Source organism: Tachyglossus aculeatus, chromosome 4 (genome assembly GCF_015852505.1).
Source record: "Tachyglossus aculeatus isolate mTacAcu1 chromosome 4, mTacAcu1.pri, whole genome shotgun sequence".
NCBI lineage: Eukaryota > Metazoa > Chordata > Mammalia > Monotremata > Tachyglossidae > Tachyglossus > Tachyglossus aculeatus.
The window spans coordinates 117,461,246-117,485,513 of record NC_052069.1 but is presented as its reverse complement, the minus strand read 5'-3'; the positions used below and the strand labels follow the sequence as shown (position 1 = coordinate 117,485,513).

The 24,268-nt window shown below is 49.6% G+C and overlaps 1 protein-coding gene across 1 annotated transcript in view; it reads left to right on the top strand.

The window, feature by feature from the left end:
* The first annotated feature begins 3,996 nt into the window (after positions 1 to 3,996).
* ENG (endoglin) overlaps positions 3,997 to 24,268 on the top strand; it is a 44,030-nt gene continuing 23,758 nt past the window's right edge. Inside the window, exons 1-2 of the mRNA XM_038744679.1 lie at positions 3,997 to 4,411; positions 19,940 to 20,094. Coding sequence (XP_038600607.1) covers positions 4,333 to 4,411; positions 19,940 to 20,094 — 234 coding nt within the window. The 5' untranslated portion in view covers positions 3,997 to 4,332. The remainder of the gene's footprint in view (positions 4,412 to 19,939; positions 20,095 to 24,268) is intronic.

Genomic DNA, 24,268 nt, shown 5'->3' with positions numbered 1-24,268 from the left:
CTGAGGTGGAAACAATACAAGTACAAAGGGGAAGGAGGAGGCAGCAGCAAGTTCAGTGGATAGTTGGAAGGACATGGGTTCTCATCCCGCCTCCGCCACTTGCCTGCTCTGTGACCTTGGGCAAGTCACTTAACTTCTGTGGGCCTCAGTTCCCTCATGTGTAAAATGGGGATTAAGACTGTGAACCCCATGTGGGATGGGGACTGCGTCCAACCCGATTACCTTGTATCTACCCCATTGCTCAGAACACTGTTTCACACATAGTAAGTGCTTAGCAAATGCCATAAAAAAGCCCCCTCAAATTCAATGAGTATATTCTCTATCGCCAACTCCTTTCCTACTCTGCGGCTTGCTGCTCCTGAGAACCATTTTAGCTACCAGAGTCTGAGTCCTTTTTGATGTGTGTCCTCTGCAATGCTCCCAAACACCAAGACGCAAAAAGTGAGGGGCTGCAAACCTCAGATCCTTAGGTGAGACCCTGACCACCTCATCCCTACCAACTGAAGTAGCTCCTAGTTGCCACATGTTCAATTTAAACTCCCCATTTGGGGTTGACTCCTCCTGCTGACCCCATCTGCCCCATCTTGGATTCTCTACCAAGGAAACCTGCTCATTCTTCTCCATTCATCACTCAGTCAATCAGTGGTATTTATTGAGCACCTACTACATTCAGAGCACTATACTAAGTGCTTGGGAGAGTACAACAGAATTAGCAGACAAGTTCCCTGCCCATAATGAGCTTATTCTCCCTCTCTGAAGGGCTGTCACCACTCCACGAATGCCAGAGTAGGAGGAGGACTATTCCCAGTTCTGCCATTTGTCTGCTGTGTGAACTTGGGCAGGTCACTTCACTTCTCTATGCCTCAGTTACTTCATCAATCGTATTTATTGAGCGCTTACTATGTGCAGAGCACTGTACTAAGCGCTTGGGAAGTACAAATTGGCAACATATAGAGACAGTCCCTACCCAACAGTGGGCTCACAGTCTAAAAGGGGGAGACAGAGAACAAAACCAAACATACTAACAAAGTAAAATAAATAGAATAGAAATAGAATAAATAGAATAAATAGTTACTTCAACTGTAAAATGGGGACAAAGACTAAGAGCCCCCTGTGGGACAGGGACTGTGCCCAATGTGATTAGCTCGTATATACCCCAGTGTTTAGAACAGTGCTTTGCACATAGTAAGCGCTTAACAAATATCATCATCATTATTATTATACAGTGCCTGGCACATAGTAAATGCTTCACAAATGCCATAAAAAGGAGGTAGTAGTAGTAATAATAGTTGTAGCTATAGAAGTTATAATTACTAAACATGCACTGTGAAAGCCCAGCTACTTGATTAACCAGCTGAATGGTGTATTAAACCAGTAAAAGGGCAGTGAAGCTGACTGGTCATTCTTGCTTAAGCTCAGTTACATTAATGTCCATCATCCCTTCTATACTGGAAGCTCTTTGTGGGCAGAGAATGTGTCAACCGACTCTGTTATATTGTATTCTCCCAAGCCCTTAGTACAGTTCTCTGCACACGGTAAGGGCTCAATAAATCCCTTTGATTGATGGATGGATGGATCTACTGTGAACAAGGAATGGTACTAAACATTGGGAAAGAATACATGGTTAAGAGATAGACATAGCTCCTGGCCTCCACAGGGCTTCACATTCTAAGAATGGAGGGAGTTGATTACAGAGACATAAGGAAATATGAAACATAAATATAGGAGGCAAGGATGGTGGTAAGTGTGACAGAAACAGAAGGATTTATTAGTAGTAGTAGTAGCAATAATAGTAACTGTGGTATTTATTAAGTGCTTACTATGTGCCAGGAACTATACTAAACACTGGGGTTGGATATGAGCAAATCAGGTTGTACACAGTCCCTATCCTACATGGGGCTCACATTCTAATCCCCATTTTACAGATGAGGGAACAGAAGCAAAAAGAAGTGAAGTGACTTGTCAAAGGTCACAGAGCAGACAAGTGGCGGAGCCAAGATTAGAACCCAGATCCTTTTGACACCAAGGACCTTGCTCTATCCACTTGGCCATGCATGCTCCTCTTCATTTAATAATAATAACAAGGATGGCATTTGTTAAGCACTTACTATGTGCAAAGCCCTGTTCTAAGCGCTGGGCATGGGGTGTACAAGGTGATCAGGTTGTCCCACGTGGAGCTCACAGTCTTCATCTCCATTTTACAGATGAGGTCACTGAGGTTCAGTGAAGTGACTTGCCTGAAGTCACACATCAGACAAGCGGTGGAGCCGGGATTAGAACCCATGACCTCTGACTCCCAAGCCCGAGCTCTTTTCACGGAGCCACGCTGCTTCTTATGCTGCTTCATTTGAGACTCCTTGGTGCTCAGACCAACAGTCTTAAAAGTCAGAGCCACCTCCACTTTCTAAGAGTTGAGAAGGCCTCACACTGCCGCTGTCCGAGCCCTTCCCAAGTTGGAGCAGGGACTGATGGGAGCCTGGTGGCATAAAGGCAGGATAACCTCTTGCCTGCGTGGAAGGTCCTGGAGATAGGAAATGGTGAACTCACCCTGCTGCTCTCCCCACACCTCTTTCCCAAGCCAGGCCCCTCCTTCCTGCAAATCCACTAAATAGCCACCTTCTTGAAGCCTTCCTGAATTGTCTGCCTGTTTCTGGGGGCTCTAATCCCTCCTGGAAACCTCCTGGCACCGGTGGCTCCATTTGTGGGTCTTTGACCCTTGGCTTTGCATGTTTTCCAGCTTTGTTTGCTTGCGTTTCCCACTCACTGCCACGAGATTGCGTGTCTGTGTCTGGCCTGGCCCACCTTCACTGCATCTTGCTCTTTGCCCAGCCCTGCCCTTAGAGCTCGGAGTCAGGACTCGGTCTCCCTCCGGCCCTCCCTCCAGCGTTCCTTCCCTCCTGGAGGCTGCTGGGCCGGCATCCCGGTTCCATTGTCTGGGATGGGCCAGGCCCAGGCCCCCTGGGATCCTTTTCCTGGCAGATTCCAGTAGGGCCGGGTTCCGGGTATTTCCTTTGATTGGAGGCTATTATGAAGCGGGCGCAATCATGGGCTCTGGGCCATTGGCTCTGAGTATCCTTGGCTCCCCTCTGCTTGGCCAGTCTGGGTCACTGATACCTGCATGTGAGGTCCCGGCTGGTGCTGGCTTTCACACAGAGGTGCCATGTTGACTTTCCTGTCTCTGTCCCTCCTCTGCCCACAACCCCTGCCCCTGACACCGGCCCCTGCCTGGCGTATCCCCCGGTTCTGGCAAAAGAGCTTCTGGACCCGCAACCCCCTGCCACCCTCAGGGCCTGGCCAGGCTGCAGAGTGCAGAGGCAGAGTTTGGACGGTCACCAAAAGCACAAAGAGACCCTGCAGACAACTCTGGGGGTTGGACGAGTGGGAGCAGCTCTGCGTGATCAGGACTCCAGGGCCCTGAGCCAAACAATGTCCTGGTTCGGGTCTGTCTCCTCGAGATCATGTGGATAATGGGGCTCCAAGAAAATGTGGGTGAGGAGCTCTGCCTGGCAAGCATCTGGGACGAACCACCCCTGCAGTGGGGGTCTACCCCTGTTTCTCTCCAAGGCTTCCCAGCTCTTTGGCTCTCCTCATAGGCTCTCCTCAGAGGGGAGGGGTTGTCTGGACCCTGGGGAAGAGAAGGCCCAGCTAAGACCTAGCGGCTGGGGGCTGTGGCCAGACATATATACAGGCCTCTCTCATCCCAGTTCGGGTAGCGCAGGCCAGGCAGAGCACTTTTGGAAGGGAGGGGTGGCCAGTAACTGTGTGTGTGTGTGTGTGTGTGTGTGTGTGTGTGTGTGTGTGTGTGTGTTTATGTGATGGAGCTTGATCTGCCTCCCCACCCTCCCCTCCACGCCCCCCGCCCCAACCGTTGGGCCCTGACCTCCCCCAGCAGCTGAGCCTCTGCAAACGGTATTTCCTTTCCCGATTTGGCAGGAGGCCTCCTGTGGGCCCTCCTCTAAAAAGACTCATTTCCTGCCTTGGCGGGTCACCGGGGCTGGGCCAGGCTGGGCCAGGCTGGGCTGGAACAGCTCACTCCGGACAGCTCCCGCCACCACATAACACCCCTGGCCAGCAGTCGGGACCCGGGCCGCCTCCCCCAAAACCATAAGACACCTTCCTCCTCTTTCTCCTCCTCCTCTTCCTCCCCCTCTCCTTCCTCCTCCTCCTCCTCGTCCTCCTCCTTTTCCTGCCTCTTCCTCTTCTTGCTCCCCTGGAGGGAAGGCTGGATCAGAGAAGCGGCCAAGCCCGCCACCAACGCCGCCCAGTCCGGCTGTCTGTTCCGGGACCGCTGCCCCTGGACACTGGATAAAGAGTCACTGACGGACAGAGACCATGGATGGGGCCCTGTGCTTGGCCAGTGCACTGCTGCTTCTCCTCGCCTGCCCTTTTCCCTGCCCATTCTGCTCTGCAGGTAGGTTGGCAGGCAGGCTCTGGTTGTCTGTTGGCCCCAGCCCCCTGCCTGACCTGGGCCTCGGGTGAGCTGGGATGGACCGGAATAGGCTGGGCTGGGGTGGATTAGGGCCGGACCCGGTCAGGGTTGGGTTGGGTTGGGCCGGGATGGGATAAGGGCAGGCTGGGTTAGGGAAGAGCAGGGGCAGAACTGCACAGGGTTAGGACAAGGAAAGATTAAGGCTGGGATGGGTTATGACCAAGCTGGGTTAGGGCAGGGGGGTTAGGTTAGGAACAGAATGGGTTAAAGGAGAAATGGGTTAGGGGCAGGCTGAATTGAGGTCAGGCTGTGTTAAATCCTGGCTGAGTTAGGGCTGGGGTGGGTTAGGGCTGGACAGGGTAAGAGCTGGGTAGGGTTAGGGCCGGGATGGGTGAGTTGGTCTGGGTTAGGACTGAGCTGGGCACTGAGTTCAGAGTGGGCCAGTCAGGGTTGGGGGACTACCCCTGGCAGGTGTGGTCTTTTTCTGGGGACCCCAGGCTGGAGAGGAAGACGACTGAACCCTCTCTTCTGGGGATTCCCATGTCTCCTTTGGCAGCAGGTGTATGGCCTAAGAGACCCAGCTCTGCTCTGGCTCCAAATCATTTGCTCACCCCTGTCCCACTCCTTGATCTCGGCCTCACCCTCTCGCTAGAATGAAGTCAGCTGGGGCCAGCTGTGCACAGTGATCCCTCTGAGAGAGAGGGCCCTGGCTTTCCCCTTGTACCAGAGACAGCAGCATTGCCCCTCTCCATGCTCCCATCTTCTAAAGGACAGAGGAGGTCCTGGCGGCACCTCCAGTTCGGGGCTGGACTTCTCCGGAGCCATGATGTGTTCTTCATTCCCAGAGGCATCGCCGGCACTGGAGCCACCAAGGCAAGCTAGACCAGTGCCCCCAGAGCGGCCTCGCCCACTTTGGCCTTTTGTCTGTGGTGGTGGGGTGGGGGGCATAGATCTAGAGAAGCTGGAAGTGGCCCCCCTTCTCCTCACAGGGTCCCCGCCACCCGGGCCATCTTTCAGTGGGGTCTCCCAAAGAACACGGCCCCAGGGACAGTGGGGAGGGGAAGGCCCCAGGGACAGTGGGGAGGGGAAAACCCCAGCCTGGTCACTGTACCAGACTAGGCAAGTTTGTAAAATGGGAATAAAAGCTCCTTACTGAGTCTATTAGGAATGTCATGAGAATCAATGAAATGGAGGATAAACATACATTTTTGTTGTTATTATCATTACTCCCTTTCCCCTCCAGCCCCAGGACCCAACCACCAGCTTCTATAAGGAGCCCTCATTCCTGCATCCTGGGGTTGTGGCGGGGGGGTGTTAAGGAGGCTCTAGGAGGGCCTCAATGCCTGGCAGAGGAGGAAGGAAGGCAAAACCCAGGGACATACAGTGAACTAGTACACCTTGTAACCTCCCCAGCACTTAAAACAGTGCTTTGCACATAGTAAGCACTTAATAAATGCCATCATTATTATTATTACAAGCTTCCAAGCACATCTTCCCCCTATCCCTCTTCTTAGACAGCTGCTAAGCGTCCTATTCCCAAGGGCAATCAGAACACGGCTAGGGAGCTTCCTCATGTGGCTTCCTTCTGACCCACCCCAGGCCCAATCCAGGTGACCCATGGGTTTCTCCTTGTCAAGCAGGGGTTGCTCTGGGGTTCAGCACCCTTTCAGGACCTTGCTGTCATTCATTCATTCATTCAATTCATTCAGTCATTTATTGAGCATTTACTGTGTGCAGAGCACTGTACTAAGAGCCTGGGAAAGTACAATACAACGATAAAATAGTGACAATCCCTACCCACAACAAGCTCACAGTCTAGAGAGGGGGAGACAGGCCTCAATTCAAGTGAATAAAATTAAAGCTATGTCCATAAGTACTTTGGGGCTGGGAGGGGGGAAGAGCAAAGAGAGCAAATCAGAGCGACACAGAAGGGTGTGGGAGATAAGGAAAAGTGGGGCTTAGTCTGGAAAGGCCTCTTCAAGGAGATGTGCTTTCAATAAATCTGTGTCTGTCTGAATAGAGGAGGAAGGGCACTCCAGGCCAGAGGCAGGATGTGGGATAGGGGTCAGTGGTGAGATAGGTGAGATGGAGGCACAGTGAGAAGGTTAGCACTAGAGGAACAAAGTGTGGGCTGGGTTGTAGGAGAGAAGCAAGGCGAGGTAGGAGGGGGCAAGGTGTGCTTTAAAGCCAATGATGAGGAGTTTTTGTTTGATATGGAGGTGGATGGGCTACCACTGGAGCTTTTCCAGGTCATCAAGGTTCAAAACCCCCGCTCAGTGCCCTGGAAAAGTGACTCCGTCCCTCAATGTTTCAGTTTCTCCAAATAGACGGTTGGTTCCTCCTGGAGGTTGGTCCAGGCCTGTCATTCAAGGAACTTGGAGTAGTGAACGGCTGCTCCGCCTAAGCAGAGGCAGTGGAAGCTAGATTATTATTACTACTATTATTATTATATTTGTTAAATATTTACCTCATGTCGAGCACTGCTCTAAGTGCTAGATGATAGAACTCAGGGCTGGAAGTGTGAACGGTTAGATTCTAATCCCTTAGGATGTGATTTTAGGAAAGTCACTTTACCACCTGTTCTCCCTCCTGTTTAGATTGTGAGCCCAATGTAATAATAATAATAATGATAACGGTGTTTGTTAAGTGACATCTATGTGCCAAGCACTGTTCTAAGCATTGTGGTAGACACAAGCTAGTCAGGGTGGACACAGTCCCTGTCCCATATAGGGCTCACAGTCTTGATCTCCGTTTTACAGTTGAGGGACCATCAGGATTCAGATGGACAAGTAAGATTTCCTTGCTTCACATGTCCATGTTCAAAGAAAGTTCAGTTATTAGCAGGGAAGGCATTTGCAGGATAATTTATTGCATTTTTTTCTGGAGATGGAGTAGGAGGATTCATTCAATGTGGCTCAGTGGAAAGAGCCCGGGCTTTGGAGTCAGAGGCCGTGGGTTCAAATCCCGGCTCCGCCACTTGTCAGCTGTGTGACTTGGGCAAGTCACTTCACTTCTCTGGGCCTCAGTTCCCTCATCTGTAAAATGGGAATGAAGACTGTGAGCCCCTCGTGGGACAACCTGATTACCTAGTATCTACCCCAGCGCTTAGAACAGTGCTTTGCACATAGTAAGCGCTTAACAAATACCAACATTATTATTATTATTATTCAGTTCATTCAATTGTATTTATTGAGCGCTTACTTTGTGCAAAGCACTGTACTAACCACTTGGGGAAGTACCATATAACAATAAACAGACACATTCCCTGCCCACAAGGAGTTTACAGTCTAGAGGGGGAGACAGACATTAACATAAATGCTAACAGTGCTTTGCACGTAGTAAGCGCTTAATAAATGCCATTAAATAAATAAATAAAACATAAATAAATGAATTACAGATATGTACATAATGCTATGGAGCTGGAGAGTGGGGTGTCAGGGAGACGCAGAAGGGAGTTCACCCCATCCTCAGTCCCACAGCAAACAGCATGGCCTAATGGTTAGAGCCCAGGCCTGAGAGTCAGAATGACCCGGGTTCTAATCCAGCTAAGCCACTTGTCTGCTGTGTGAGCATGGGCAAATCACTTCACTTCTCTGTACCTCAGTCCCCTCACCTGTAAAATGGGGATTAAGACCATAAATCCCATGTGGGACATGGACTGTGTCCAACCTGATTAACTTGTATCTACCCCAGGGTTTAGAATAGTTCTTAGCACATAGTAAAGTGCTTAACAAATACCATAAAAATCCTCATACTTTGCCATTTCCCTATCTGTAATTTATTCTAATATCTTTCCCTCTAGACTGTAAACTCCTTGTGGGCAGAGATCTTGTCTGCCAACTCTATTGAACTGTACTCTCCCAAGCACCTAGTGCAGTGCTCTGCACGCAGTAAGCACTCAAAAAAACACCACTGATTGATTGATTTTTTACAGTCTACCTACTAATCCAAAGTACTTGAAAACGTGGAAGAAGCTTTTCCCTGTCTATTCACCATCTGCTTAAATTGACCTCTCCAAACCAGGAAATCAACAGGATGCCTGTTGGGGAGCTGAGGTGTGGTAGATAATGAGCTAGAGGGGTGATAATTAGCACTGGTGATTAGCACCTGTCTTTCCCTTATTTAAAGGAAGAGCTGGGGAGAAGTAGGTTTCTCTCTCCTGTTGTTCCATTCCTTGCACTTTAAAGCTGCTTAAAAGCCAGGCACCCTGCCTGGCAGAGGCAATTTGGGGAGGAGCCGCATCTTCTCAACATCTCCAAATGGCAGACATTTCAGTAAGGTCAAGAGGGGGTATGATGCTGGGGGTTGGCTGAGGTTCCCTCGAACCCTGGGTTCAACTCTTTTGAGCCTCTACGTCGATCTGCCCTGGCTTTGGGCCCCTCCTTCCACTCAAGGAACTTTAGTCTTTCCCACCACAGGGATTGTCAGAAGGCCACCCACAGCCAGCCAAGGAAATCTGGATTCACCCATGGATCATTAGTATTACTTGTGTCGGTCCACCCTGTGCTATCCAGTGGGGTTTCTAGGCCCTAACTGTGCCCAGACGGCTCCTGCCCCGGCCTCTTGCGTGTTTGGGTGGTCACCCCACGCCCGACCAATTGTTACTTGCTTTGTTTGGATTGTGTCTGCCCTTCCCCCCACACCCCATCAGGAGGGAGACAGGACGAGGCGTCAAACTCTCTGTCTCCCCATTCTCGTCCGTCGGGGTGAGCTAGACGGGAGAAGGTGGGGGGGGGGAATGGGAGGAGCCATGGTGGGCATTCAAAAAAAGCAAGAAAGAACAGAAATAAACAGGGTTCTTATCTGATCTCCCCACTGCTGGCCCAGCTGGGTCCTGTTATCTGATGATTACATAATGACCCAGTCCCGGACAACCTCCCCTGAAGCTGGCACTGTGGCTGCTGGCGGAAAGCAGGAATGTCCCAGGCCCCGTTCGGATTGATATATTTATTCTGTCACCAAATAATGTTGGTTCTACCTACATGACATCACTAAAATCCGCTCCTGTCTCTCCATTCAAACAGCCGCTTCTGCAGTGATCCGAGCACTTATCGTATCCTGTCTTGACTAATAATAACAATGATGGTATTTGTTAAGCGCTTACTATATGTCAAGCATTGTCCTAAACGCTGGGGTAGATGGTTATCAGGTTGGATGCAGTCCCGGTCGCAAGTGGGGCTCGTAGTCTTAATTCCCATTTTACAGATGAGGGAACTGAGGCACTGAGAAGTTAAGTGACTTGCCCAAGGTCACATAACAGACAAGTGGAGGAGCCAGGATTAGAACCAAGGTCCTTCTAACTCCCAGGCCCATTCTCTATCCACAAGGCCATGCAGCTACTGCATCAGTCTTCTTGCTGAACTCCCTGCCTCCTGTGTCTCTCCAATCCAGTCCATACTTCACTCTGCTGTCTTGATCATTTTTCTAAAAAATATTTAGTCCGTGACTCCCCACTCCTCAGCAACCTCCAGTGGTTACTCATCCACCTCCATATCAAAACAGAAAGTCTTTACCATTGGCTGTAAATTAATCAATCGGCTGTATTTATTAAACACTTACTACATGCTGAACACTGTAATAAGCACTTGGGGAAAATATAACATACAAATTGACCTAATTAACTTATATATACCTCAGTGTTTAGAACAGTATTTGACACATAGAACAGTGCTTAGAACAGTGCTTTGCACATAGTAAGCGCTTAACAAATGCCAACATTATTATTATTATTATTATTATTATAGTAGCACTTAGAAAATACCATGAAAAAAGAGTGGCAGACATCTTTAAAGCACTCAATCAGCTCTCTCCAGCCTAACTTACTAATGAGTTCCAACTACAACCCAGCCCGCACTCCTCTAACATCAACCTACTCACTCTACCTCGATCTTGCCTTCCCTGTGACTCCCCTCAGGCCTGAAATTCCCTCGCATTTCACATTGCAGACTACCACTCTCCCCACCTTCAAAGCCTTATGAAAATCCCATCTCCTCTAAGTGACCTTCCCCGACTGAGATTTTAGTTCTTCTACTCCCTCTCCCTTCTGTGCCATCTCTGTAATTGGACCTGTGCCTTTTCAGCATTTGCTATATTCACCCCACCCTCAGCACCCCCAGCACTTATGTGCAGTCTCCCCCTCTATACTGTAAGCTCCTTCAGGGCAGGGAATGTAATTCTGTTGCATTGTAATGAATCAATTGTATTTATTGAGTGCTTACTGTGTGCACAGCAGTGTACTAAGCGCTTGGGAGAGTGCAACATAACAGAGTTGGTAGACACGGTCCCTTCCCACAGTGAATTTGCACTCTCCCAAGCACTTGATAAATACAACTGATTGATCGGTTGAGCGTGAGCCAGCAGAGGCAGTTGTGTTTATTCCAGATCTGCTTTGCGGCGGGAACTGGGTTCCTGAGTAATTCCCAGATTCTGCAGGGATTGGACTGGGGCAAGGGCCAGGAGGAGAACAGGAAAGAGACTGTGATTTTTCTGGTTTTAGCCACTGGAACTCTGCTGTCTGAGAGAAGCAGGAGGATTGTAGGACTTGACCACCTCAAGTGGTCCTCTCTGGCCTGGGGGATGGTGGACAGGCACTTTGATGCTCATTCCTCATTGTGGGCAGGGAATGTGACTGTTACATTGTTATATTGTTCTCTTCCAAGCGCTTAGTACAGTGTTCCTCACACAGAGCAAGTGCTCAATAAACTATCGATTGATGGATTGATTCCATCAGATGGGTTTCGGTGCCTAGTTCTTTGGCCGTGTGAGATAATAGCTCATTGTAGGCAGGGAATGTGTCTATTATTATATTATACTCTCCTAAACACTTAGTACAGTGCTCTGCACACAGTAAGTGCTCAATAAATATGATTGAATGAATGAATTACGATCCTTGTGATATACATTATGCTCTTACCATGTCAGGCACTGTACTAACTGCTGGGGTCGATACGAGATAAATCAGGTCAGGTACAGTCCCCCTTTTTTCTTTTTTAAATAGTATTTGTTAAGCACTTATTATGTGCCAGGCACCTTACTAAGTGCTGAAGTAATAGTAATAATTGTGGTATTCGTTAAGAACTTACTATGTGCCAGGAGTTGTTCTAAGCACTGGGGTGGATACGAGCAAATCGGGTTGGACACGGCCCCTGAGCCACATGGGGTTCACAGTCTTAATCCCCATTTTCCAGATGAGGGAACCGAAGCACAGAGAAGTGAAATGGCTTACCCAAGGTCACATAGCAGACATGTGGTGGAGCCGGGATTAGACCCAAATCCTGCTGCTTCCCAGGCCTGGGCTCTCTCCACTAGGCAACACTATCCTGTCCCTCATGGGGCTCATAGTCCCTTAACTTCGCTGGGCCTTAGTTTTCTAATCTGTAAAATGAGGGTTAAATACCTGCTCTCCCTTCCTCTTGGGCTGGGAGCCCCATGTGGGACAGGGATTGTGTCTGACCTGATTATCTTGTATCTTCCCTAGTGCTTAATAGAGTGCTTGGCATATGGTAAGCCCTTAACGAATGCCACAGTTATTATTATTATTATTTATCTAAGCCGTGGGGGTTGTAATCTGAGAACAGGTATTTAATCCTCACCCTGTTCTCCCTCCTACTTAGATTGTGAACCCCACAGGGGACAGGGCCTGTGTCCAACCTAATAAACCTGTGCCTAACCCCAGCACTTAAAACACAGTTTGGCACATAGTAAGTGTTTAACAAATACCATAAAAAAAAGGAGGCAAGAGGATATACAAAGCATTCTTAGGAGGGCCCTTTCTAATGAAGAGTTGTCTGAGTCTCACCCTAATCTCCACCCCACCAAGGCTATTCCACGGCCTGTTGGGTGACAAGCTGAGCCACCATGTGAGGAAGGGATGGTTAAAAAAATGGCTTGGTACTCATTTGGATAGCTTAGGCATTCCCTTCTCAGTTGCAGGAGGCTGGATTCAAAGTCCTTATGAGAGACCTTCTAGGTGTGGGATGTTCATATTCCAACGGCAAGGGTGAAAGAGCAGTGGAGTCCTTAGCCAGGAATAGGTCTGTCCGCTCAGAATCTTAAGTGAAGGAGGGAGCATTAGAACCTAGAGAGGAAAGCAAAGCCAAGAAAAAGAGGATTCCGAGGCTTAAAGAAGAGCTGGCATCTGCCCAAAGTCACATCAAACCTGTGGCCCCCAGCCCTGAGCTCTAACCACGCTGTCTCAATCAGGCTGCAGTCAGGGTAAACACAGAATTGTTCCCCAAACCCCACCACACAGGGCAAGAGGGCAACCAACGGAATTTGAGGGTGGCTGTTACGGAACAAACACCAGGAAACACTTCTTCCCCCGGCCGTTGGTCAGCACGTAGAATCCATTTTCACAGGAAGTGGGACAGACCCAAAATATCAGCAGGTTGTGGAAGAATGTGAAAAAATTTCATGGACCAAAGGTCTATAGTGGACTCCTAGAGGGAAAGTTAGGGATATCGAGGAAGGAAGTTTGGGATGTTCGATCGTCCATCCATCAACACTAGAATGAATGATCCAGAGGTAACCAACCAGACTGATGGTTTTCCTAAAAGTTTGATGTAGGAAGAAGTGTGGTGGCTTCGTGGAAAGAGCAGGAGACAAGGGTTCTGATCCTAGCTCTGCCCTTGCCTGCTGTGTGACCTTGGACAAGTCACTTAACTTCTCTGGGCCTTAGTTTCCTAATCTGTAAAATGAGGGTTAGATACCTGCTCTCCCTTCCTCTTGGGCTGGAAGCCCCATGTGAGACAGGGATTGTGTCTGACCTGATTATCTTGTATCTTCCCTAGTGCTTAGTAGAGTGCTTGGCATATAGTAAGCCCTTAACAAATGCCACAGTTATTATTATTATTATTTATGACATTGTGTCCTTAATAGTTACTTGTATTTCTAGGCAGTGAGACCTTACCTCTGGACAAGACTGCCTTTTTGGCATTGGTCCACCCAATAGATTTGGGAGTCAGGGAGGGGTGAGGATTGTTCCCCTCACTTTACAAAGGGAGAAACTGAGGCACCGAGATAATAAGTAAGTGATCAAGCCCAAAGTCATCAGTAGTGGAGTCAAGACTAGAAACCAAGGCCACTGGCTACCAGTGCCATTAGAGTGAAGGGTCGGGGTGACATTTGTCTGAAAATCTGCCCCATGAAAGCCACAGTAGGCCATGCCACTCCTGCCATGTGTCTATGCCATCAGGGGGAAGAGGGGTAGAGGGCTGCTGACTGCTGAGGCCTCAGGTGGGAGGTCAGGCTTGGGGCCAGGTGCTCAAGAAAAGGGGAAGGGCCGGCTGGCCTGAGGGTCCTAGATAAATGGCTGTTTATCTTCCTCTCGATGGGGCTGCCATGGTGACTATGGTGAGAAGAAAATGTAGACAATAGGTATGGAGGGGCCACTGCATCATGGGAGAGCCCTGGGCTCTGGCCCCATTGGGATGGCTTCGAGACTGCTCCCCAGGTGTTCTCAGGTGACCACCAAGGCCCTGCAGTATTGTCCTCCAACCTGTGGCTTCTGCCCCTAGATCAGTCCCTGTTGCCCTGGTGAACTTAGTAGATGGAGGAAAGAGAACTCTTCCTGCAGGGGGGCCGGTGGGCCAGCCATTTTGTGTTGAATCAGGGGAGGACTCTGAGAGGGTGGAGAGACCACAGGGGCAGGGCCAGTGAAGAAACTGGAGAGAAAATTCTCGCGTCAGGAGAGGCTGCCGGGTGCCCCCGCCAGACCACGGCGGCTGGCCGGGAGGCCGGAGCCCCAGAACCCGGCTTTGATCTCCAAGAAAACAGGAAGTGAGCGCGACAAGATGGAGACACAAACATCTAAGCAGTCTCCCCTTCTCCATCCTCCGCCTTTCTGGGCTCCCCCGCCCACAGCCACATTCTTGCGATGTTCGAGGTGTAGGGGCCTGCATTTCCTCTTCCCTTCTGGCCCTCTTGCCGAGTAAATTTCCATTCTCTCCTCTCCTGGCTTTGAATTTCCTGTCTGTCCCTACGGGGGCTCAGGGCACAGTCTGGACATCCTCTGCTCCTCCCAGTCCCGCCCACTGCTTTTCCTGCACCTGACTGACAGCCAGGGCAGCCTGAGCCACTACCTCAACTTACCCCTACTGCCCCGAGTCCTCATATCTTAGCTGCTGTGTGACCTTGGGCCCATCACTTAACTTCTCTGGGCCTCAATTGGGCAAGGACTGTGTCTGGTCTGATAGTATTATATCTATCCCCGGGTTTGGCATGGTGCTTGGAGTGTAGTAACCACTGAATAGGTACCACAGTTATCATTATTAATATTATTACTATTAGTTTAGAAGCAAGCAAAGACTGGGAGAGTGGAGAAGGGGCCGGGGGGGAAATCGAGGCCTAGTCTTGGGAGAGCAAAGCCAGCCGAGGGTCTGTGGCGGAGCAGTGGAAATGAAAACCAGGAGTCCTATCCCCAAAACCAGAACTTCCTCTCCCAAGTGCTTAATGCAGTGATCTGCTCACAGTAAGCACTCAATAAATACCATTGATTGATTAATTTATTGAGTGTTTACCCTGCCCTTCCCACAACATCTAGCAGCATTATGCTTCCTTCGTGGCTTAGAAAAGTGCCCGTTATGCTTGGGTTCTTAGCCCACACCTCAATCAGAAAGACCTAGATGCAGCAGAGAGAGTCAGGGACATTTTCTCTGACTCCCAGGGTTTCAAGATTCCTCTCCCCCATCCTCTTCCAGCTGAAAGATGGTCATGTGTCCCCAAGTTCCTAGATCTCCCAAGGTCTTCTGGGGAACCATTCCACTCCTAATCCCTTTAGTGAGAGCCCTAAAGGTTTCTTTCCACTCGTAGGAATCCCTCCAGAGAATATTAAGCTGCAGGGAGGAGTCTTCCCTGTCTCTAAACTCTGGGCCCCTGGGACAATGTGTTGTTGTTGTTGTTTGTTTTTTTAATGGTATTAATAATAATAATGGCATTTATTAAGCGCTTACTATGTGCAAAGCACTGTTCTAAGCACCAAGCAAGTGCTTACTATGTGCCAGGCACTTTACTAAGCACTGGGTTAGATACAAGATCATCAGGTTGGACACAGTCCCTGTCTCACATGAGGCTCTCAGTCTTAATCCCCATTTTACAGATGAGGGAGTTGAGGCACAGAGAAGTTGAGTGACTCGTCCAAGGTCACTCAGCAGACAAGTGGCGGAGCTGAAATTATACCCCAAGTCCTTCTGACTCCCAAGCCCGTACTCTATCAACTAGGCCATTCACATTTCTGTCTAATGTCCCTCTCTATTCACTAGGCCACACTGCTTCTCACCTCCCCCACCACCTCCAAGCTTAATAGCCTTTTTTTGGCTCTTGCCACCCTCACAGTTAGGAAGTTCTTCCTGAGGTCTGCACTCAGTCTCTCTTGCTGCAACTGAAGCCCATTTTCTCTTATCTGTTCTGTTCCCTAGTAGAGATGAAGCACATCATATAAATTCCTGGGGCAGGATGGAATTGGGAAGGAAGGAGCTGATGAGTGGCTCCAATTGACGTAAGCATCTCTAGTTCCCGACCGACGATCCTCCAGGGGAAGAGGAAATGGGGAGACGTCAAAGCCTGTAGCTGAGTTGGCACAGGGATGGTCAGGGATGGGTGTTTCTGTCTGCCACCATCTCTCTCTTCTGGCCCCTGGCCTCCAGCTCAGGCCATGGATGTAAAGCCAGGTGATTCTTTGAAGCGAGATTCCGAGGAAGCTGGGCTTGGCATCCCCCACCTCCCTCCCAGAACCGTGCAATCTGCTTCCTCATTCACCTCCTCTGGTGCTCGGCAATGCCCAGCTTAGCTAGGTTCTCCCCAGCTTCTGGCTGGGCCAAATTCTCTCCAAGCTGAAGATACCGCACCCCCCGGGGATGGAGGATGATGGCCTCCTCAGCTGTTTGTTCTAGCATCCCAGACTTGCTCAGCCCAATTCTCTCTGAAAGAATCTGAGTTTCCAACTAGGTCTGAAGAAACTTAAAATAGTGTCCAAAAGCCCTATTAGCCCTTCAAAGCTTGGCTCCTCCCAGTCCTCATCCAGGATAAAATCCCTGCTTACTTTGCACTTTCGCACTTCCCAGGAAAGTTTTGCTTTTTTTGTTGTTGTTTATGGAATTTTGTTAAGTACTTACTATGTGCCAGGCACTGTTCTAAGCACTGGGATAGATACAAAGTAATCAGGTTGGACACAGTCCCTGTCCCACAGAAGGCTCACAACCTTAATCCCCATTTTACAGATGAGGAGACCAAGGTACAGGGAAGTGAAGTAACTTGCCCAAGGTCACACAGTGGCAGGGCTGGGTTTAGACCCCAGGTCCTTCTGACACCCAAGCCCATGTTCTATCCACTAGGGCCCTTCACATTTCTACCTAATGCATTGGATTGGAGGGGAACGAAGTGTCCGTCCCGCGGAGTGCCTTCAGCTCTTGTGAAAGCCCCCGGAAATTCTTCATTCACTTGTGTGTTCCTGCTGTTTGTGTCCTTTTGATCCCCTACGTGTTTTGCAGCTCGAGGGACTTGAGTTTTACATTTGCTGCCAGGTTTGGCTCTCTCTGTTTGTCGGTCTGCCCCATGACAGTAAGCAACTGGAGGGCCGGGGCGGTGCCTTAGTTATTCCTCGGGCCCTGCCCGCCCCTCCTAGAACTGGCTTCTGCACCCAGTTTCCTCTCCTGGGAGCAGCACAGAGTTCCTTGGCTCTGAAAGTTGTCCCTGGAGCTCTGGCAGAGGCTCCTGGAAGTCTGGGAGAAGCTGATATCTCCACCGCCGGGAAGAGCCCCCAACATCGCCTCAAGCCAGGAAAAGATTGGGGTCCCTAACTCTATCCCTGTCCTCATTCCATTCCAGTCACCATTCCTATCTGGGGACCAGGGCTGGGGTGAAAGACCTGGTTTCTAATCCCGGCTCTGCCACTTGTCTGTTGTGAAACCATGGGCAAATCACTATGTCTCAGTTTCCTCAACCATAAAATGGGGATTGAGACTGGGAGCTCTATTTGGGACAGGCACTATGTCCAACCTGATTATCTTGTGTCTACTCCATTACTTAGTACAGTGCCTGGCACATGGTAAGCGCTTAATAAATACCACAATTATCATTATTAATTATTAAATGGGCAAAGTTGGGGGTTTGACTCTCAGGACCCCCAAAGTCTCCTAAAGGCTGAAGCCATTCTCCACCTGGGAGGTGAAAATGGGGATTGGGGAGAGGCTTTACTCTAGTTTAGAATTAGGGGTGTGGTTTGGAAGATTCATCCAGCTGTCCCATTCCACCCCAGAGGTGGCTGCATCGACTCCTTAAGGGGCCAAAGAGTCTTGGATCTTGAAATCCTGCCCTCTCTGATGTACTCAAACACTCAATGTTATTTGTTGAGAGCTTCCTATTTGCAGAGCACTGCACTAAGCGTTCGAGTGTACTTTGGAGTTTGGAGTTGGTACACTTTGGAGTTGGTACACAGTCCCTGCCCACAATGAGTTTACAGTCTAGATGGGGAGACAGACATTAATATAAATAAAGGATATTTATATTAATGGGAGTCTGGAGGAGACCCCTTCCTTTGGTTGTCAAACCTTCCATTCCTGGACTCCCAGAGAGCCCGGCTGCTTCAAGTTGGGGCCAATGTCTGGTTGTGATTTAATGTTGTCTGGTTTCTCAGAAACCCTGGCCACTGGACTGCTTTCTCTTCCTAATTCAAAACAAAGCTGCGTCCAGAGCTCCCGCCTGGGGCGGCTTGGAAAAAACAGAGCTCCATGGTGTTTGACCCCGAGTGTTTCAAGAAAAGACGCCAAGCTGAAATTCTTCTCCATCTCTGGCCTTCCCTTGGCCGCTCCCAGGGGTAGGGATAATCGGGATTCCCCCTGTGGCATCGGGGCCGTCAAAGGGGTGGGTATGAGATTGTAGCCACTTCTGGAGGTTGCGAAGTGGGGGTGAGTAGAAGCTACCCGGGAATCTGGGATTAAGATGTGGGGGCAATCATAATGTCCTGGTGGAATCTGTGCGTTTCTGTTGCTGTTGAGGCTGAAGTTGTTATCTCATCTGGATCCCCCAGGAGCTACTGGAAGACTGCACAGACTCTCCAGGGGTAACGCCCGGGTCTTGCCTTTCTCAAGGCTCAGCATTCTTCAGGTGCTGGATGTCCTTCAGCCACGCATCCTAGAGCCAGGGGCAGCCAGAGTTCGGCTGTACCTATCCATCATTCATCCAGTCAGTCACCAGGGAAGTAGGGAAATAATGTGATCTAACAGAAATAGAGCAGGCCTGGGAACCAGAGGACTTAATAATAATAATAAAAATGGCATTTATTAAGCGCTTATTATGTGCAAAGCAGTGTTCGAAGCGCTGGGGAGGTTACAAGGTGATCAGGTTGCCCCACAGGGGGCTCGCAGTCTTAATCCCCATTTTACAGATGAGGTAACTGAGGCACAGAGAAGTTAAGTGACTTGCCCAAAGTCACACAGCTGACAATTGGCAGAGCCATGACCTCTGACTCCAAAGTCCGTGCTTTTTCCACTGAGCCACGCTGCTTCTCTTAGACTTGGATTCTAATCCTGGCTCCACCATACACCTGCTGTGTGACCTTGGGCAAGTCACTTCACTTCTCTGTGCCTCAGTTCCTTCATCTACAAAATGGGGATTCAATACCTATTCTCCCTCTTACTTAGACCATGAACCCCACTTACCTGTTGTTCTTGTATCTACCCCAGCACTTAGTATAATGATTGACACAACGTAAGGGCTTAACAGATACCACCATCATAATTACCATTGTACCATTTATTCAGCCAGTAGCATTTACTGAGTACCACACGTGTGCAAAACACTGTACTAAACAAAGTCCCTGTCCTCAGGAAGTTTACACTCTAAACAGGCAGAGGTGGAAAAACAGAACTAAAACAGAAATAAAAATAGAAATAAATATTTCCCACAACTAGGAAAAGATTGGTAAGTTAATTGATGGTAATGTACATACATTAATATAAGTACTCTAGTTGCTGTAAATCAATTCAGGTTGAGGAGGCTGTTGGTATAGTCTGCTAAGGAGGGGGAAGTTAACTTGGGAAGTCTTTCTGGAGGAGGTGGACTTTCAGGAGGGTTTTGAAGGAGAGGAGTACTGTGGTTCCTGAATTTGAAAAGAGAGGGAGCTCCAGGCAGGGGGAAGGATGAGAGCAAAAGTGTAGGAGATGAAAGAGTCAAGAGTGAGAGGCAGTGAGGTTTGCTTGGAAGGGGTAAAGCATGTGAGCTGAAGAGTAGGGGTGAAGAGAGCCGATACGTAAGAAAAGCCAATGTGTAAGCCAATGGACCAGAGATGGGGAATCTGAGGAATGGAATTGCAGGTCAACAAGACTGTAAAAGAATTGGGAAGAGGACCCAAGGGGTCCAACCCAGCCCAGGTTTCCTTCTCATCCCTCTTCAGCTTTCTTATTTTTGTCAATCTTCTGGTCCCCACCACCCCTGGCCCCGGTGGCCCAGGAGGAAGAAGGGGAAAGGAAATGGATCAGGTGTGTCTAATTTCTGCGGCCGTGTTTCTACCTGCAGATCCCATGGAGACCCTGGGCTGTGACCTGCAACCTCTGGACCCGCACCGTGGAGAGGTGACTTACACCACCAGCCTGGTCCCCAATGGCTGTGCCAGTCGGGTCCCTGCAGACAAAGCCCAAGAAGTCCACGTCCTCCATCTCAAGTTTTCAAAGGTGAGTTTTCCAGAGAGGGGGCTCAGGGGTCCAGGAGGGGAGCGATGCTCACTCCGCCCCTGCCGTTACCCCCCAGAGCACAGCTGGGCTTTGGGTTGGGAGTGGAATTCCTCCTGGCTGGGAAATGGGCCTTTGCCGGTCGGTTGTCTCTGCCAGGGCAGGAGCACCCACAGGGCACCAGCATGGCATTTCATATCAGGATCCCTACCAGGATGAATGTTAACCCCAAAATTTCAACCTGAGGCCCCCAGAGGGAGAGCCTGGGGAGACGAGGTGAATAGGGGTTAGTGGAGGCAGGGTGGAGGGATGCTAGAGGGAAGAGTCTGGGGGGATGAAAAGGATCAGGGAGAATTCCGGAGGGCGACTGGGAAAGAAAAGCGGGGAGACTGGGAGGGTCCTGGGAAAGGTAATTTATTTATATTAATGTCTGTCTCCCCATCTAGACCTTAAGCTAGTTATGGACAGGGGTGTGTCTGTTTATTGTTATGTTGTACTCTACAAAGTGCTTAGTATAGTGCTTTGCACACAATGAGCGCTCCATAAATCTGATTGAATGACTGAATCTCAACAACAGCCAATGGAAAATGGAACCTGGAGTCCTGATTCCTGGTTTCAAGCCAACTTGGGCTTGAAGTTTGTCACACTTCTCCAATCATCATCACCAGTACAAACTGAGTGGCAAATGGGGACAGAGCTCCGAACCTGGGGAGCAAACAACAGAAAAGGCAGAATGCCTGCATTTGGGGGAGACAGCGAGCCAGTCACACTGGCCAAACTACAGTGAAAAGAGGGTGCAGCTAAATAATAGTTGCCAATAAAGAAAGGAGTCAGTCACAAATAACTAAATAAATCTATAAAGACCAAGGTGGCTGAGGGTAGAGTTATGACTGGGAAGGTGGGAGGATTGATCAGGGAAGACCTCCTGGAGAAGGTGGCTTTTTGGAAGGTTTAAGAGACAAGGAGAGTTTGGTTTGTTGAAGGTGAAAAAGGAGTTTTCAGGTGGCACTTGGGTGAGACCCAAAAAGTTGGTAGTCCACAAGGAGCTTACAGTCTAGTGGGGAAGACAGATTATAAAACATATTACAGAGAGGGGAAGCCATAGAGTATAAGGACATGAACATAAGTGCTCTAGTGGTGGGAGTTCAGTGAGCATTGAAGTGCTTAGGGGCTACAAAACTGAGTGCTTAGGCAACACAGAAGTAAGAGAGAAAGGGATGGGGAGATGAGAGGTTGGCCAGGGAAGACTTCCTAGCAGAGAGGTGATTTTAGTAGAGCCTTGAAGATGGGGCAAGTGGTGGTCTGCCAGAGGCCAAAGTGAGGGCATGAGCAGGGAGCTGACTGCGAGACAGTCGAGAGTGGTCAACAGCGAGCAGGTTGGTTTTAGAGGAGCAAAGCGTTTGAGATGGATTGTTGTGGGACAGGAGAGTGGATAAATAGGAGGGAGAGAAAAAGATAAAGAAGGGTACAGAGAGGGTGGAGGGATCTCTGAGGGATGAAGGTTGTGGAGGGGTTCAGACTCCCTGAGTATGGAGGTTGGAGGGTCAAGGTATCTGCTGGGGGAAAGGGAGGATAGAGCAGCAGGACATGCTGGTTTCTCACAGAACAATCCCTAAATCAGAAATCGTGGTTCAGAGCAAACCAAATGGGGATGGCAGACATCATATTGGGATTTTCTTCTTCTTCCAAGGAATTCAGAGGCCACTCCCTCTCCATCCCCTCTGCCTCTGCCTCCTTCCCCCACCCCCAACCCTACCCCCCAACACACAGTCCTCCCTTAAGGGAGTTGGGATAATTTCCCTTTCCCTAGTCACAAGTAAGGAGAAACATCCGGCCTCCCTCCCCCATCCCTCAGACATTAGTCATTCTCTAAAGGAGACAGTTTCCCCATCCTGCTTCCCGTACAGGAGATGCCTTACAATCCTCAGATTTCCCAGATGACAAAGAAAACAAACCAGGCCAAGAACCTTCATTTTGGGGCCTGGTTCAGGGCAAGAGTCAAAGAGCAGTTGGCAGGAAAGGCCGGTCAGAAGGCCTCTCCTCCCCACTCTCTCCTCTTCCCCCGCTGTGGGGTCCAGGAAGACTTAAATCTGGGGAGTTTGTCCTGCAGTTTTGAGGCATCCTCAGAGCCCAAATTCCAGAAACAGTGGAAAGAAGGGTCACTTCCTGCTCCTCAGTAGACAGGAAGTCAGGCCTGGGGCCTCCTAGGTTCCTCTGATCTCCTGGAACAGTCCAGTCAGCAGGCAGCCACACCTCTGTGGCCGTCTTTGGAGAGTGTTTACCAGGGACTCCTGCCACCCCCTGAGGCAGATTCAGGGCCAGGGTGCTGGGTGGGCGGGGGGGGCAGGCTGAGTTCTCAATGGGGTGCAGAGGTAAGGCTTGGAGTACATTTGAGGGGGCGGTTGAGCTGAGGCAGCAGGAGGACCCAATATTCTGTTCCCTTAAGCACTGATTCCAGCTGCCCCCAGCCCTAGATCCTGGAGAACTGAGGCTCTGCAGAGTCAGACTCCATCAGGGTCCTGGGAGGAAAGAGGTGGAACCCTGTCATGGCAGGGACTCAGGGTAGGGCTCCTGGGTAGGCACCTTGGGGGCTCGGAGGCATCCCCCCCATCCCCATAGAGGTCGAAGGGGAGGCAGGGTAGATGGGAGTCAGTGGAGCAGAGCAAGGGAGGGGTGGGAACACACTATGTGTTGCCTTTGTGTCCTCTGTGGGGCTCCTTGGGCCAAGTTCAATCCTCCTTCTTATCCTAACTCCTCTCCCTGTAAACCTCAGTGCTGCATTTTCATTCCTTCCAGCCAACCTCCTTGCTGGGCCTCATTCTCATCTCTTCTGACTCCAAACCCTTGCTCACTTCCTCCCCACCGCTTGGAACTCCTTCCCACTTCACACCTGGCAGACCACTGCTCTCCCTATCTTCTAAGCCCTTCTGAGATCACATCTCCACAGGAGGGCTTCCCCAAGAAATCTCCACTCTCCTCCAAATGCCATGCAGCCCCACCATGCCACCAAGTACTTAATTTACCTTAACCCCTGTAGCTTTTAGATGTATATGTTATGTAGTCTACTGCTTCCCCATTTCTAATTTAAGTGCCTGTCTCCCCCACTAAGCTCTCTGAGGTTAGGGATCATGTTTTCTAACTCTTTCATAATCTTCTAAGTGCTTAATATAGCACTCTGGCCACGGAAGATGCTTAATAAATGTGATAAATTGAGTGGATGATAAGCCCCATGAGGGACAGGGACTGGGTCCCACCTGATTATCTTGAACCTATCCCAGTGCTTAGCTCTGTACTTGGAACAGAGTAATTTCTTAGCAAATTCCACAATTATTATTATCAGAGACCTGGAGAGGTCATGCCTAGAAACTGAAAATGGAGCTGGGCAGACTGGGGGAGCTGAGAGCCTCGAGGTGAAGAACTGAGCCCAAAGAAAGGACCCCGGATCTGGAATGAGTAGGAAACAATACTACTACTACTAATAATAATTAATAATAATTATGGCATTTGTTAAGTACTTACTCTATTCCAAGGACCTGATTTAGATGTATGATAATCAAATCAGATATAGTCCGTGCCCGAAAGGGGCTCCCAGTCTAAGAAGGAGGGAGAGTGGGCATTTTACAGAGGAGGGTACTGAGGCATGTCATACAGCAGGCAAATTATGGAGCTGAGATCAGAACCCAGGTCTGACCCCTAGGCCCATGTCCTTTCCACTAGGCCACTCTGCTTCTCCCTTTCACCTGTGCATACTCACTCACTACCCTCTGATGCTAAACCCCAGAGGCAGACAGAGCCCCAAGGCCAAAGAGTCAACTCTGAGACTGAACCCCAGCTCATCAACTAGCACTGACAGGCTTCAGCTTCCTCTAAGGGCCCGGTTCCCCAGTATTGAACCGAGAGGAAGAGTTCACAGCCATTACAAAAGACTGTCTACGAATGTAGATATGCACATCTCCTCCAAGAGACCTTCTCTGACTGAGCCCTCATTTCCTCTTCTCCCATTCCCTTCTGCATCTCCCTTGCACTCGGATTTTCACCTTTTCTTCACCCTTCCTTCAGCCCCATAACATTTATGTAAATGTCCATAATTTATAATTTGTATTAATATCCATCTCCCCTTCTAGCCTGTAAGCTCACTGAGGTCAGGGATTGTGTCTACCAACTCTGTTACATTGTA